Source organism: Rhinichthys klamathensis, unplaced genomic scaffold (assembly GCF_029890125.1).
Source record: "Rhinichthys klamathensis goyatoka isolate OS25496 unplaced genomic scaffold, OSU_Roscu_1.1 h1tg000366l_1, whole genome shotgun sequence".
NCBI lineage: Eukaryota > Metazoa > Chordata > Actinopteri > Cypriniformes > Leuciscidae > Rhinichthys > Rhinichthys klamathensis.
Window position 1 is genome coordinate 362568 of NW_026606875.1, and position 14518 is coordinate 377085.

Sequence of the window (14518 nt, forward strand, 5' to 3'; positions counted from 1 at the left end):
CTTGGGAGCCCCAATCACCTCTGAGTTTTATAAAAACGGCCAATGGAATTGGCGAGTGGAATTTGCATGCCAAGCCATTCCCCCACATATGGGTAAATAAGATGGTGGATTGCATCACTCTTAGGATTTTGCTGAGGAGGCCATTCAGCTGGGTGGTTCAGCGTTATGGCAGGGGGGACATAAGAGGACATCTCCGTTCCCTCTGTCGAGGAACGAGGGTTACGTCAGTTACCAAGATGTTCTCCATCTTTTACTACCTATCTCCATTATGTCGACTGACAAACAGGGTTCCTGTGGAAATCGCGCCACAACCACTCTGTTACGAGTGTTGGAGACGCAGATGCTGGCAAGTTGAATGTGCCCTTGTGGCAACGGCTCTCTTTAAGTCGTAACCTACACAGCGCCCCACGTAAGCCCTCAGTGATCGTTTTCCAACCAACGGGAAACTGTTCCTTAGACATGTTACTTCATGGGAAGAGAGCTTCCTCTCTTCCCGGTTTTCACTTTTTTTTTTTTTTAGCAATGAGCAGTTGACGCTTGGGAAGCATACCTAGTCCAGATGGGTAGAGATACTATGGAGGCCACATCCTACCCATCGGGAGGAAACTGGTAGAGATAAACATATGGACTGACCCTAGGGCAGTACTACATATGGAAAAAACTCTGTGGTAGGTCCTACGTAGAAAGGACAAAATGACTATGAGCGCAGACCTGGGGCAGAGCAGAATCTACCCATGGAAAAACATGGGTTTACCAACATAAACTGTACTGTAGAGAATACACTTATGGGATTACCAAGGGGAATAACAATATATGGGGAATCTAGGCCAGTACAGGGGCTGACCGAATGGGCATGGATCTCAAGTACTGGGCCTGGCGCCGGATGCTCGAAGGAATTATCCATGGTTCGCCAGCTGACGAACTGGCATTAAGAGCATAAAAGGGGCTCGCATCCCCGCCTTAGAGGCGAGAAGAAGCGAGACACAGAGCCAGTCTTCCTGCACATCACTTGTTTGTACCCAACAAGTCAAGTCACCTTTATTTATATAGCACTTTATACAAAACATATTGTTTCAAAGCAGCTTTACAGTGTCAAAATTATGCATTTTGGCTGTTTAGTGTTGAATCAGTTCCATTGTAAAGATCATCCATTTTTTAATTAGTTCATTTCATTTATAAAGCAGTCCTGCAAAAAATTTTCATCGTCCAGCTCAGTTCGGTTCTCATACAGCAGTGTCAGTACAGTCAGATCAACAATATTGTTCAACATTGAGTGTCAAAACACAGGAAGAAACCGGCTCAACTCTGAGATTGGAGAATTTTGCGACGGTGTATGGTGTCGCCCAGCCCACAGCTCTGGAAAGGTCTGCTAGAGAGGCACCGTGCACCAACGCCTATTCACTCCGAGGGGGCACGGCACGCCTTGAAATTGGTACACCAAAGCAATGCATCCCCTTTCCAGTTCGCCAACCTCTTCTTGGAGACAGCCTTTCCCTTCTGCTGTCCCCAACCTCTGCTTGGACACAGCCTTTCCCTTCTGCTGTCCCCAACCTCTGCTTGGAGACAGCCTTTCCCTTCTGCTGTCCTCTAAAACAGACGAAGAGCTGCTCAGAGCTTCTGAAGCTTCTCCACGTTAACACACAGGGCGCGAACAGGACACAGCAACACAAGGGCTCTACTTTCTCCGGGGGCAGCGCTTGCAAGTTCACCACCTGCCTGGTCCCGAAAGAGAGTGGTGGGAACTTTGGGCATGTATCCAGGCAGGGGTCTTAAGATCACGTGAGACAGTAAGGCGGAATCTTCAAGACCTGCTCCTTGTCCTTCAGTGTCTATGCAAGTAGGCTCACTGGGGGAAACACATATTTGCATAGGCTCCAGGGCTAGCTGTGTGTCTGTGCCGAGGAGTGCCTCGGTCAGGGAGTAAAAGAGCAGGCAGTGGGATTATTCCTGGGATGCAAATCAGTCTACCCGTGCATCCCCGAATTGACTCGTGATCAGCTGGACCACCTGGGGATGGAGTCTGTATTCTCCCAGAAGTGTGAGCTGTCATGAGAGCGTGTCGGACGCACGATTGAGCTAGCCCAGAATATAAATGATGCGGAGCAACATGAGACACTGCTAATTCCGGAGGAGGAGATGGCGGGCGAGTTGTGACAGGTGACGTGAGCGTCCACCACCTTGATGGTTGATATACGCCACCATCACAGTGTTGTCCGTCCGGACCAACATGTGCTTGTCCTGAAGCAACGGCCAAAACCAGCGCTGGGTGAGAAGGACTGCAAACAACTCTAGGCAGTTGATATGCCAATGCAATTGAGGTCCCGTTCAGAAGCCAGAGGCTGTGTGCCCATTAAATGTAGCGCCCCAGCCGGTTCTTGAGGCATTGTGACAACAACATGCCTGGACACTTGTTCTAAGGGTACTCCGGTCTGAACAGACAGATCAGTGTGATGGTAACATGGAGTGCCTATCTCAGGACTTGGCTGTGAAGCCAGTGCTGTAGTGGTCTCATATGCATCAACCTGAGCAGCGCTACTGAGGCTGTGGATGCCATAAGCCCCATGAGCCTCTGAAAATATTTTAGTGGAGCCTCTGTTTTCCCCTGAATGTATATTCAGGCATTTCAACTCCAACTGAGCGATGGTGAGAAGCGCCAACTCCTTACCGAGAAAAAAGATACTGTGCATGGGGGAGAGCTTGATCTTTTCCCAGCTGACCTGAAGCCCCAGATGGCTGAGGTGCCTGAGCACCAGGTCCCTGTGTTCACTCAACAGATCTCGAGAGTGAGCTAGAATGAGCCAGTAGTCCAGATAGTTTAAAATGCGAATGCCCACTTCCCTTTGCTGGGCAAGGGCAGCCTCCACAACTTTGGTAAACACGCAGGGAGACAGGAACAGGCCAAAGGGGAGGACCTTGTACTACTGTAGTATGCCCAACCCTCGAAGGCAAACTGATGAATCGGTCTGTGTCGAGGTAGAATCGAGACGTGAATGTACGCGTCCTTCTGGTCAGTTTCTACGAACAAATCTTGAGGACGTACGCACATGAGAATGCGTTTCTGCATTAGCATCTTGAAAGGGAGCTTGTGAAGGGCCCGGTTTAAGACTTGCAGATCCAAGATTGTCCACCGCACAGACAGAAAGGCATTTTTAAAAAGACACTCGTCGTCCGATTTGCTCTTTTAGGAAAAAACGACTCTTTTTTGACTGAAAGGACCTGGGAGAATCTCTGCGCTTATCCTTCGCACTGCAATGCACTGGCGAAACACCGCTGAATGTGCCCTTTTCACCAGTCTAGAGAGATCATTGAATGAGTGGATGTGGGCCGCCATCTTATATACCCATTTGTACGAGGGAGTGGCTTGGCATGCAAATTCCAGTCACCAATTCCATTGGCCGTTTTTATAAAACTCAGATATGATTGGGGCTCCCAAGTGACACCTCATTTGTCAGTCGACATAACGTAGTAGTGACTGACAAATAGGGAACAGAGACATATTTCCCTGGTGTATACATATGTGTTCATCTAGTGTTCTGTCAGTAGCGTTTATTAAAAACTGTGTTTCTGTAGATACAAAAACCTGCAGAAGAATCCGGATCCGTTGGTGGAGCGGGTCAGTGTGTACGGAAATGCCTCCCTCATTATTCCTGCCTTCGCCTACACCTTCTGCACATCGGCGTCAATCAAAGCGCTCAAAGTCCTCCAGCCAATCAGACCTCAGCAGCCGGTGGTGTTCTTCAGCCCCTCTTACCTGCGGACACTGGACCGGTTCTGGAAGGGGCGTGGCCTGCGGGTCGTGCGCCTCTCCACTGGATTCCTTTTAATCAGCACTGCGCTGGAACTGTGTGAGCATGTTCACGTTTACGGATTCTGGCCTTTCGGCACCGACCTGCAGGAGCAGCCGATTCCGTACCATTATTACGACCTAAGTCGCCCAAACACCCACATGCACAAGATGCCGGAAGAGTTTGTGCGACTGCTGCAGCTCCACAGCCAGGGGGCGCTGACACTGCACCTGCAGCCCTGCTCCTCACCAGAGGCGGATCGAGGAAATAATTTATAGAGTGGCATTATAGGGTTTGCATGAGGACTATCCCAGGTTGTTAAAGACATAATATGTAAGATTGTTGGTATAAAATATCCCAAAACCACTAGAATAATGTTATATATTTGTGCAAATGTTTCCAAGAATTTTTTAATCCAGAGAAATCCTCAATTTTAACCAGTGTAATGGCTTATTGCGCCGCCTGTCAGTAACATCATATCAGGGTTAACCTCGATAATAGAAACCATGGAAACACAAAAGATGCTTTAATGTGTTCCATTAGACAGGTGAGCAACTGTTTGGGTAGCTTTATCAACAGAAAATGAACCATTTGTTATATAGCTCAAAACGGTTAGTCTTATTGTTTGAATCCCTTGTTTTATTGATTTACCGCGAGTACCATGTTTGTACAAAGTGGCTAACACTGCATAATCAGAAAGAGCTTTATTTGTAGTATTAGTAACACAGCATTTTCTCCACCATACAATATATATTTTTAATTAATTGCATGCCACTTAGAAACACACGTCATCCAGCTTTTATTAATATTCAAGTACCGATTTAGCTTACTTCAATGTGCAACAAGTGTCTCATAGCAGCCACCGAGCGAAGGCACAGAGTAACAAATTTCAACATACTCAAATGTATTTATAGTATGATTGTTTTGACCAAGTAAAACAGCGCTGCGTTACCCCACAATTTTAATTAGTCAGATAAAGTGACCTGTATGAGTAGTAATTCAGCACTTGCAGGCTGTTTCAATAGAATGAGATAAAACAATGTGAATTTAAAGCAACACCAAAGCACTTTTCCTCTTCGGTCCCCCTACAGGTTGGAAGGGGAATTGTCCATTACCGCTGTCGTAAATAATTTAGCCTACCGCATCCTACCGTCGCACGCACGCTATTTGTTTATCCAGCACCGGCTTTGGAAATAACGATGTCCACAGACAAGGTAGAGTATGTTTCCATCTTTAATCTTCACTGAAAGTCGGGTTTGATGAAACCGGTTACAGCAACACACAGGTGTCAAGAAGGGCAACTAACTTTCAAAAGAAATCACTCCCTCTTACTGTATGAAAAGTCAAAAATACCCCGTAGGCATGTGATCATAATGTAGGCCACTTGTTGCACCGACACTTTTGGATATTCACATTCCAGATGCGCATGTTTTTGACCAGTGCACAAGGGGGGGAATAAGGTAAATTAAATTAAAAGTCAATTTTTTGTGAAAAATTAGTGTCAAGAACAATGTTAGGAAAGGAACATTGACACCAATAGGCCACAGACCAGTATCAGAGGGACCATTCAAGCACTTGGTAATGGGTTTTCAGATAATGGGTCGGCATTCATTCCAGGGAGTCAGCTGGTACATCTGTATACAAACACTTAAATTACACACAAGGAAGGTTTTATAATAATAAAGTTATAATGCTAATTTTATCATTGTTTTTATTCCAATTCAGGGGTTTTTGACATTTAAGTGGCTGATATAAAAACTTGATAGATTTGTTCAGATATACATAAAAATAAAAATACATATATATATAATGAATGTGTAATATAGTGCAAAATGTTCCTCTCTCGAGTTCTCTAACTGAGTTTATTGTCATTGAATGACTTTTCTGAGATAAATGTAATTGCGCTCAAGCTTTCTCAGTTTGAGCGATTACATGAGACATGATTCGTTAGTATGTTGTCCTATATCTTTTATCATTCCTTCTAATTTTCAGTCATGATTATTTAGAAACTAGTAGCAAAAAGGAAGAAATGGAATTTAGTCAAGAGCCGCTTCAACTGAGCCGTTACAGCAATAAGTCACGCCACATCAAAACAGTTCAAACGATATTTATTGTTAAATTCCATTATAAAATAGACAGACTTTGAAATCTGTAGGCTTTGAAGCGTATTGTGATTTATTGGATAGAAGGTGCGCTACAATCTTCTGTTCATTCATCAACTAAAAATGACCTTGACTAAAAGATTGATTCTAAGGATTTAAGAATTGATATTCATTCATAAAAACACGATGAGATTAAAAATGAGAAATAGATATTTTTACCCAGCCCAATTTTGAATCAATATTCATATGGATCATTCAAAACTATAAACACAGAATGGATAAAAATATTGACCACAATCAGCAGAGATTTATGGTGAAGATGCTTTGACTGCATTAGGAGAGCAATTACATGAAACAAGAAGAATGACTGTTACTGTATGTTTGGAGATCAGTGTTGACTTTTATACTAAATAATACTGCTCCGGGTGGAAAATATAGCGAATCCATGATTAATGTGAGAAACCTTTTTTATGAGATCAAATACTTTTTATTGTATCATTGTTTAGGTGTGCAGAATTCATTCAGGGGTCTTATTCCTCTAAACCATTCAGGTCACAGTTTATATTGTTTTGTTCTTTATTTGCATGTGAGACATTAGTGAATCTGAATGTAATCAGATTGTGACTTTAATTTTGTTAAATCTGGATTAGTTGACCCAGGGTTAAAATATAAGGGATTTTTGTTTATTTCCATAGGAAAAGTCATGTAAATAAATATATTTTACACATATATATATGGAGTTAGTGGAATATTTGTGCGTGTATTTGATGTGTTTTCGAGTTATATATTTACATTTATTTTAGAAAATAACGATTAAGAAGTGTTCACAAACATGAATTCAAGGATTATGGAAAATACGTTATTCTTTGGTTACACCACATGACATTTTTAATTAAAATGACACTTCTGGAAAATGATTTTCAAAAAGTTTTTCAAACCCATATTTCTTTTGGTTTGGTCGCCATCCAAACACATTCCTGCATTCTCCACCAACTCATAACAATTTGACCTGGAGCGTCTCCAAATCTCAGTCTTCTTGACATGCAGAAAAATGCGCGGCATCATCGCTGACGTCTATTAGGCGGGAATCCTCTCTCTGTTTTCTTTCTTGACCAGCTAGAGTGTTTTCTCTGCGGTTTGGAAGACAGAAATCCGAACATGCCAGTGATTAATGCTGGCCGGTAACAAGCTCTAAATTAATTTGCTGTCAACTCCACTGTCCTTCACAAGACTTCCACTCGAAAGCGCGTGCCTGTTTTCGGAGCGAGATGCGAGCTGGAGGAAAATAAACACTGAATCACATCTCCTCTGTTTGGGTCCCTCTCTCTCTGTGGCGACCATTCAACAATCTTGTTCCCTTTCAGTCGGTCACTCCCACGTCACGTCGGGTCTAGTGAACCGACGAATTGGCATCTCGCTTGAGAGACCAATCCACTTTGAGTTTAACTAAACGAGTTTCTTGGGGCGGGTTGTGCTGGTTCTCTGCTCCCTGCCCTAGTGCCTTTCTTTCTAAAAGTGCATGAGGAGGTTACCAGATCATGGACGGACACCTTTATCTGTCCAAAGCCGGTCTAGTTCCTCCTCCCCCTCAATACCCTCGATGGTGGATCGGTCAAGGGTTACGTGGAGATCCCCCCAGTGGAGCGGTCGGTAGCGATACAGTCGTCAAGTCACCCTCATTTATACAGCGCTTTTAACAGTATAGCTTGTTTCAAAGCAGCTTTACAGTGATAATAGGAAATTAAAGTAACAGAGATTGTTTTGGCTGTACAGCTTTACGCTCCTGCAGGTCTACCAGACCAAAGCGCTCATCGAATCGCACAAGGGTAGTTCCAACTAGGGATGTCCCGATCCGACACGCGATCGGAAATCGGGCCCGATCACGTGGTTTCAGACTCGATCGGAATCGGACGTTACCTCCCGGTCAGGACTCGGATATATGTAAATTAGGGGTGTAACGGTACATGTATTCGTAATTATTGAACCGTTTCGGTACGAGGCTTCCGGTTCGGTACACATACAAACCGAACGATTCCTAGGACCATTTTTCCTGCAGACAAAATCCGCGCTGGCGCGATCACCACAACGTTGCGCAACATCAAATGGCAAACGTAATGAAAGCGGAACGAAACTGCGCTACTCATTATATTGTGCTTAACGGACCATTATCAGTTCGGACCAGCAACATCTGTGCAGCGCGAGATCAAGCGACACTGTGCTGAGAGATCCAGTGAAGAAAACATTTGAATCCGCCACTGAAGTAATAACATCGCTGCGAGATCTAGTGAGAAGCATTCACATTTCTCCGTTATTAACCGTAGATCTCTATTAGATCAAACAGCGCTGACGTGGACACCAGGAGAAACACTGTGCCGTGAATGAACATGGATTTAATGTTGCACTTCAAAACTCAAATATTATATAAATATATATTTAAATGTTATTTTTAATGTGATTACCAAAACATCCTTCAAAGATTACCCCCATTTATAAACCTGAAAGTTTCAAGATGTAGGAAAACTCAAACTTATTTTAAAATAGTTTTTCTTTTAATAAATAGGAAATTTCTCTGGAATTTCTTTCTTTTTGCTGTATCGTATCGAACCGAACCGCAAATTTTGTGAACTGTTACACCCCTAATGTATATATATATTCTCATTATTTTTTACACACTTTTAAAACATTTTTATTTTTTTGTTTACATGCCTGCCGGGTATTTTAAGTTGAGGTGCTATTTGTTTTTATATTAGACTTTTTATATATTTACTGTTGCACTAAAGTTCAAAAGTGAAGATTTTATGTTATTTATTACTTGATTGTTCAAGCTACCTCACAGAAGTGCTCTGTTTGTTAACAGAGTTGTTGAATGTTAAAATAAGGTGAATTAAATAAAAAATAAGGAACATCCTGGATATGTTTTTTCTTTCTTCTTTCTTCTTTTTTTATGTATTATATAAGTATCGGACGGGACTCGGTATCGGTAGATACTCAAAATCAAATGACTCGGACTCGAGGGCAAAAAAACCTGATCGGGAGATCCCTAGTTCCAACCCCAGGCGTTATGCAGGAACTGTGCACAGTAAGGAAGCGCGACTAAGGGCGATGAAAGTCACTGCGCGTTCCCTGGGTCGGGCGATGTCTACTCTTGTAGTCCAGGAACACCATCTCTGGCTGATATCTCGACGCCGTCAAGATCTTCGCCCAGCAGACGGAGGCGATAAAACACCTCCTGCCCAGCGACCAGTTCCAAGTGCCTCCACCTTGCCTTAATAAACATCTGTGTTGTTGGACACTTCGTTGGAATATGTTAATGTGTTGCCATCACCTGAACAAGCTAGTTCTGTACCTTCAAATGATGGTGTTGGACAGCAGACAAGTGAAATTACACCAGAGGTTACGATGTCTGAGACTTCACATGTGGAGAAGCAGCCTGAACTCAGAGGGTCCAAAAGGACGAGGAGGCTACCCAGTTATCTGAAAGATTAGCTTAGAGTAGTGGTGAGTTCTGGAACTCATTGGGATGGAGGCAGTCTACCCGAAGTCCCCAGCTTAGGCTGTGATAACGTTGTTTAGATTTTTTTTTTAAACACTTTACTTGAAGGGGTGTGCATAAGACTGACATGACACCTTCATAATCATGACACGACACATGTTATGAATATGAAGGAGGTTTTATGCATGTTTATGATAAAACTGTCATTAAAGGGATACTCCACTTTTTTTGGAAATAGGCTCATTTTACAACTCCCCCAGAGTTAAACTGTTGAGTTTTACCGTTTTTGAATCCATTCAGCCGATCTCCGGTTCTGGCGGTACCACTTTTAGCATAGCTTAGCATACATCATTGAAGTGGACAAGACCATTAGCATTTCTAAACTATACTCTCATTCCTGCGTAATAATCAAGAAACTTTACTGCCGTACCATGAGAGCAGCAGCGCCTGAAAATAGGCCACCTTCCTTCAACACAACGGAACTATTTTAAGGCGCTGCGTCATATCATTACGCCTGCTGCTCTCATGGTACGGCAGTAAAGTTTCTTGATTACTACGCAGGAATGAGAGTATAGTTCCTAGCCATATCAGCCTTGAAAATCGCAACTTTACATTTTCCGTCGGTCTTAGTGCACGATGTAACTACAGAAGAGTCAAGTTTTAAATAGGAAAAATATCGAAACTCTTTGGTCATTTTTTTTTTTGAGAAATGCTAATGGTCTTGTCCACTTCAATGATGTATGCTAAGCTATGCTAAAAGTGGTACCGCCAGAACCGGAGATCGGCTGAATGGATTCAAAAACGGTAAAACTCAACAGTTTAACTCTGGGGGAGTTGTAAAATGAGCCTATTTCCAAAAAAAGTGGAGTATCCCTTTAAGTGTCATTCGCTCAATTATGACATTTTTAATGCAAATATGACATTGTTTGAGATGTCTTTGTTGTGACACCTTGACATAAACCAATACATCATAACCTGTCAGTGTCTTTCTCATGACAACTTGACATTACCAAGACAACATAACCTGTCATAAATATGTCATGAACATGACATAGCAGATAAATTATCAAACGTAAGAAACCACTTAGCTTTATGGGTTAACATTACATGTCACTCGGTCGACTGTTCGGGGCGAGTGTAGGATTCCTCAGTGTGAAACAGCATTCGGCAGCTCAGTTTTCTCATGTGTGGCCATCAGACAGTGGAATAAGTTGCCAACTGAGTTGACCACAAGTGTAAATTTTAACACTTTTTCACAGCGGGCCAAAAAATGGCTTCTTTTAAAACAAACATGTTCACATAATGTATTGTAATTGATGTGTATGTTAGAGTGTATTTGTAAATGAATGCTGAGGAATTAATGAAGGGTGTGATCTTTTTAATGCTGTTTTCTGGGATGTATTATTACTGGGTCTCATTCATGAAACACGAGCAGAACGAATTTTTGTGTAAATCGTGTGTAAAGTGGTTCTGGCGTACATTTTCGGATTCATTAAAATGTTCGTATTTTCCAAATGTTAGTTGGTACACAAGAAATCTACACCTGCTCCCAGCCACGCGCAAATAGTGCGCTTAACACCCGAACGTTTTGCTCTTTAATAAGGCTGCATTTTAATTCACCTTAATCGGGTACATATTTGCACAGCATTTTGAAAAAATATTATATATTGTAATTACATACGGTTTTTCTTATTATGAGAGCCATTAATATCATCTGCGATGGTGGTCCTTCTCCAGTTTGAATACTATTTTTCCGAAGTGAACTAATTCGTTTTTTGCTCTCAAGCTTAAAGGTGCATAGCTCAGGTTTCTGAGTTTTTGCAGAACTACGCCCCCTCTGGCGACAAGCGAAACTGCAACCAGAGGTGTGCACGCTCATGGACCACACGCACACGCAGTGGCGGTCTTAACATAGAGGCATAGGTAGGCGGCTGCTTGGGGCCCCCTACCAGCGGTCGTAGTAGGGGGGCCCCCCAACCAACCTCAAAAAATATATATATAAAAGAAAAGAAAAAGCCCCTTATCATCATGAACGCTTCAAAAGCATAGTAAATGTTATTAATATTCTTAAGAAATACGTTGAAATGTTGAAGTAGTAGTTAAAATGTCCAGTTCATGGTTATTTGTCCCTACACATAACACCCCCTACTTTCGCGATAAAATGGACTAGTCCGTAATTGTGCACGGCGCGAAACCGCGAAAGATTTATGACAGGAGGACTGGGAAGTAACGTTACACAACGAAGCAAGACGAGTCTAAACGCGAAAATGAAACGAAGTTACCCAAGCGGCTCAAATAAAAGGAAAAAAGACGCCGATATGTATTTGGCAACGCTGCCAAAAATGACAAACCTTTTTACGCCTACTGTTGGGGACACATGCCGCTACAGCAGCTGTGAAGTGACGCTAGTTGAGGATAACGTGTATACTGTTAGACTGAAAGGGCAAAAGTAAATATGACATTTATTATGGGTTTATCTGATGATTGTTTTAAGTTCACGTAAATTAAAAGTTGTTATATATTTTTTGAAACCTAACAAAATGTAAATTTTTTGGCTTTCAATTACACTGTAATGTTGGATGGCTGGCTATAATTAATGTTTAAAATTAGGGGGAAAAAACTTTTCTATCCAGACATCAATAGCTGTATTAGTATCAGTGATACTGACCTTCATTCATAAAAAGATGCCATTAAACAAGTATTTAAAATATACTGTCTTTATGTTGTCTCTACATTCATTTGTAGATTAAATATGAAATTATTACATTATAAAATATATAAACTAATACAAACCTATAAAAATGTTTGTTTGTAGAATGTTTGAAATGTCAATCTCATGTGCAATGCCAATTGCAACCTCACTCACTCATACAAAGTCAATTATTCATCTTGGCAATATTTGCTAAGTATATGGCTGTTTGTGGGGGTTTACCCTAACTACTTGTCTTGCTGGTTATATTGATATTGATTTGATCTTAAAAAAAGAATAAACAGTGCTGGGTTTCCTGGCATTTTGGCAAAGACAGGTGTTATCTGAAACCTTATTCTCTGTTGGGGAAGGATTTTTTTTCTCCTCTCCAACCTTTACTTCCCCGTAGATTAGCTTTTTCTACCATTCAGTCAGTAAAACATTTTTTCCGTTCTCATAAAGATGGGATGGGGGGCCCCCATACGTACCTTCGCTTTGGGCCCCCAATTTGCTAAATCCGCCACTGCGCATACGCACGCTTGCACGAGCTGTTCATAACCAAAAGAGCATCAGCCGCACAAATCTTTTGTTGACAGTCATAATGTCTTCAGAGGTAATAAAGTTATAAATCTGCAAGTCACTTTAAATATATGAAAGGAAAGGCATTTGAGTAAATTACACACTTATGTGTGAGGGGAAAACGGGGGTAGTAGAAAAGTTCGGTTTTTGTTTCCATCTATCTCCATGTATGTTGAACCGTTTTGATTACTGTATCCACTTATGAGTGTATTATTATGGAAACACGTTCATGAACAATAATACATTTTTTTTTTTTTTTTTATAATGCACTTTACATTTCAAAGAAATCTCAAAGTGCTACAATAGCAAAGAGGTTAAGAACAATTCCCAGAATATAATAAAATCAACAAAGCATTAAGACACCTTAAAAAAATACAAATTAAAACCATGACTGTAAAAAGGCCTTTAGAAATATATAACAATATAAGTTATTACTTTGTAAAAGCTCAAAATAATAATCATACCATACACAGTTGGTCAACAAAGTACACTCAAATGTCTCACGGTAATAAACAATCAAATGGCACTATGACGTTACTGTAAAAGCCAAACAGGCTAATCCGCCAAATTCACATTCCCGGGAACAATTTACTATTTTTTTACGAAAAAGAAAATATAGCCAATGCAACGGCGTTCTTCCTTGTTGGTCAAGGACACGAGCACCTTATCATGTTAGCAAAGTACACAAGGCTACCGGTAGGTCATACACAAAAACATAGGTAACTTTAGCATCTTTTATGGGATATGTTTAGTTTATGTCTAGTTTATGAACCTGTTCACTGACAATGGTAGTAAAACCAAATCTGATTGTACATTTATCTAGCTTACACATTTTACGCATCGTCATTTGTTGTCATAGATTGGCCGTATCAGACATTAGAGACTGGGCTTTATCTTACCGTTTTATCAAGACAAAAAAAGCCAACTGAGGATCCCGTTTAAGACCAAGAGCAGACCGGAGATCTCTCCATTTGTTGAATGCCTTCCCGATGTTGACTCTCGTCTTACTCCGACGCCTGTCTGACTCCAATTTGGACCTTTTGGTGGCACTAGACAAAATGTTTATTTTCTTTACTTCACGTGGAGTTTGCGTTGGGGTTTGGAATGGACTACAAGCCGGTCTCTTTGAATCCATCTTCTACCTTTGACGCACGAGTTGTCTTCGCTGATGCGGAGAATGGCGGCGCCGGCGAATACACAAACCTGCGAGACATAGCCTGGTGAGTGTGAACGCGCATGACGTCACGCCCAGTCTCAAATTCGAGCCCGAATCCCTCTTATATATTTTACTGTGCAGGATTATCGAGGCAACCTCAGTGCGCAGAGAAGGGCTCATTCAGCCCATCAGGCAGTTCTTTAAGCATGTATAGGATAGAAAAACAGGAATTTTTAACATGAAAAGTTGCGCAATGCACCTTTAATGTCGAACCATTTTCTTCTCACTTCTGGGAATGTTCGATTAACAGATGAAACTCCATTAACTGTATCTGTAATATGCTGCCAAGCTTCCTTTTTTTTAGGACCCGATACGCCACTATGTACGCTTGAAAATAAAATGTGGCGTTTTGAATGAACTTCTGATAATAAAACTTCAATTTTTTTTTCATTCGCATTCATGTCATATGATGCCCATATATACACTACCGTTCAAAAGTTTGGGGTCAGTGAGAATTTTATTTTTATTTTTTGGAGGAAAGAAATCAATACTTTTATTTATCAAGGAATAATTAATTTGATCGAAAGTGACAGTAAAGACATTTATAATGTTACAAAAGTCTTTTGAACTTCCTATTCATCAAAGAATCCAAAAAAAAAAAAAAAAAAATGTACAACTGACAGACCAACAACTGGTTCAACATTGATAATAATA

At 41.3% G+C, this 14518-nt stretch overlaps 1 protein-coding gene across 5 annotated transcripts in view; it reads left to right on the forward strand.

Annotated features, from left to right (window-relative positions):
- Positions 1–4241, forward strand: part of st8sia7.2 (ST8 alpha-N-acetyl-neuraminide alpha-2,8-sialyltransferase 7.2) — an 84767-nt gene extending 80526 nt beyond the window's left edge. The window contains exon 7 of one of the 5 annotated variants that reach the window (XM_056233295.1): positions 3571–4241. In XM_056233295.1, coding sequence (XP_056089270.1) covers positions 3571–4063 — 493 coding nt within the window. In that variant the 3' untranslated portion in view covers positions 4064–4241. The remainder of the gene's footprint in view (positions 1–3570) is intronic. The other 4 variants (XM_056233296.1, XM_056233294.1, XM_056233298.1 and 1 more) reach the window with 4 other exon arrangements.
- Positions 4242–14518: the final 10277 nt, after the last annotated feature.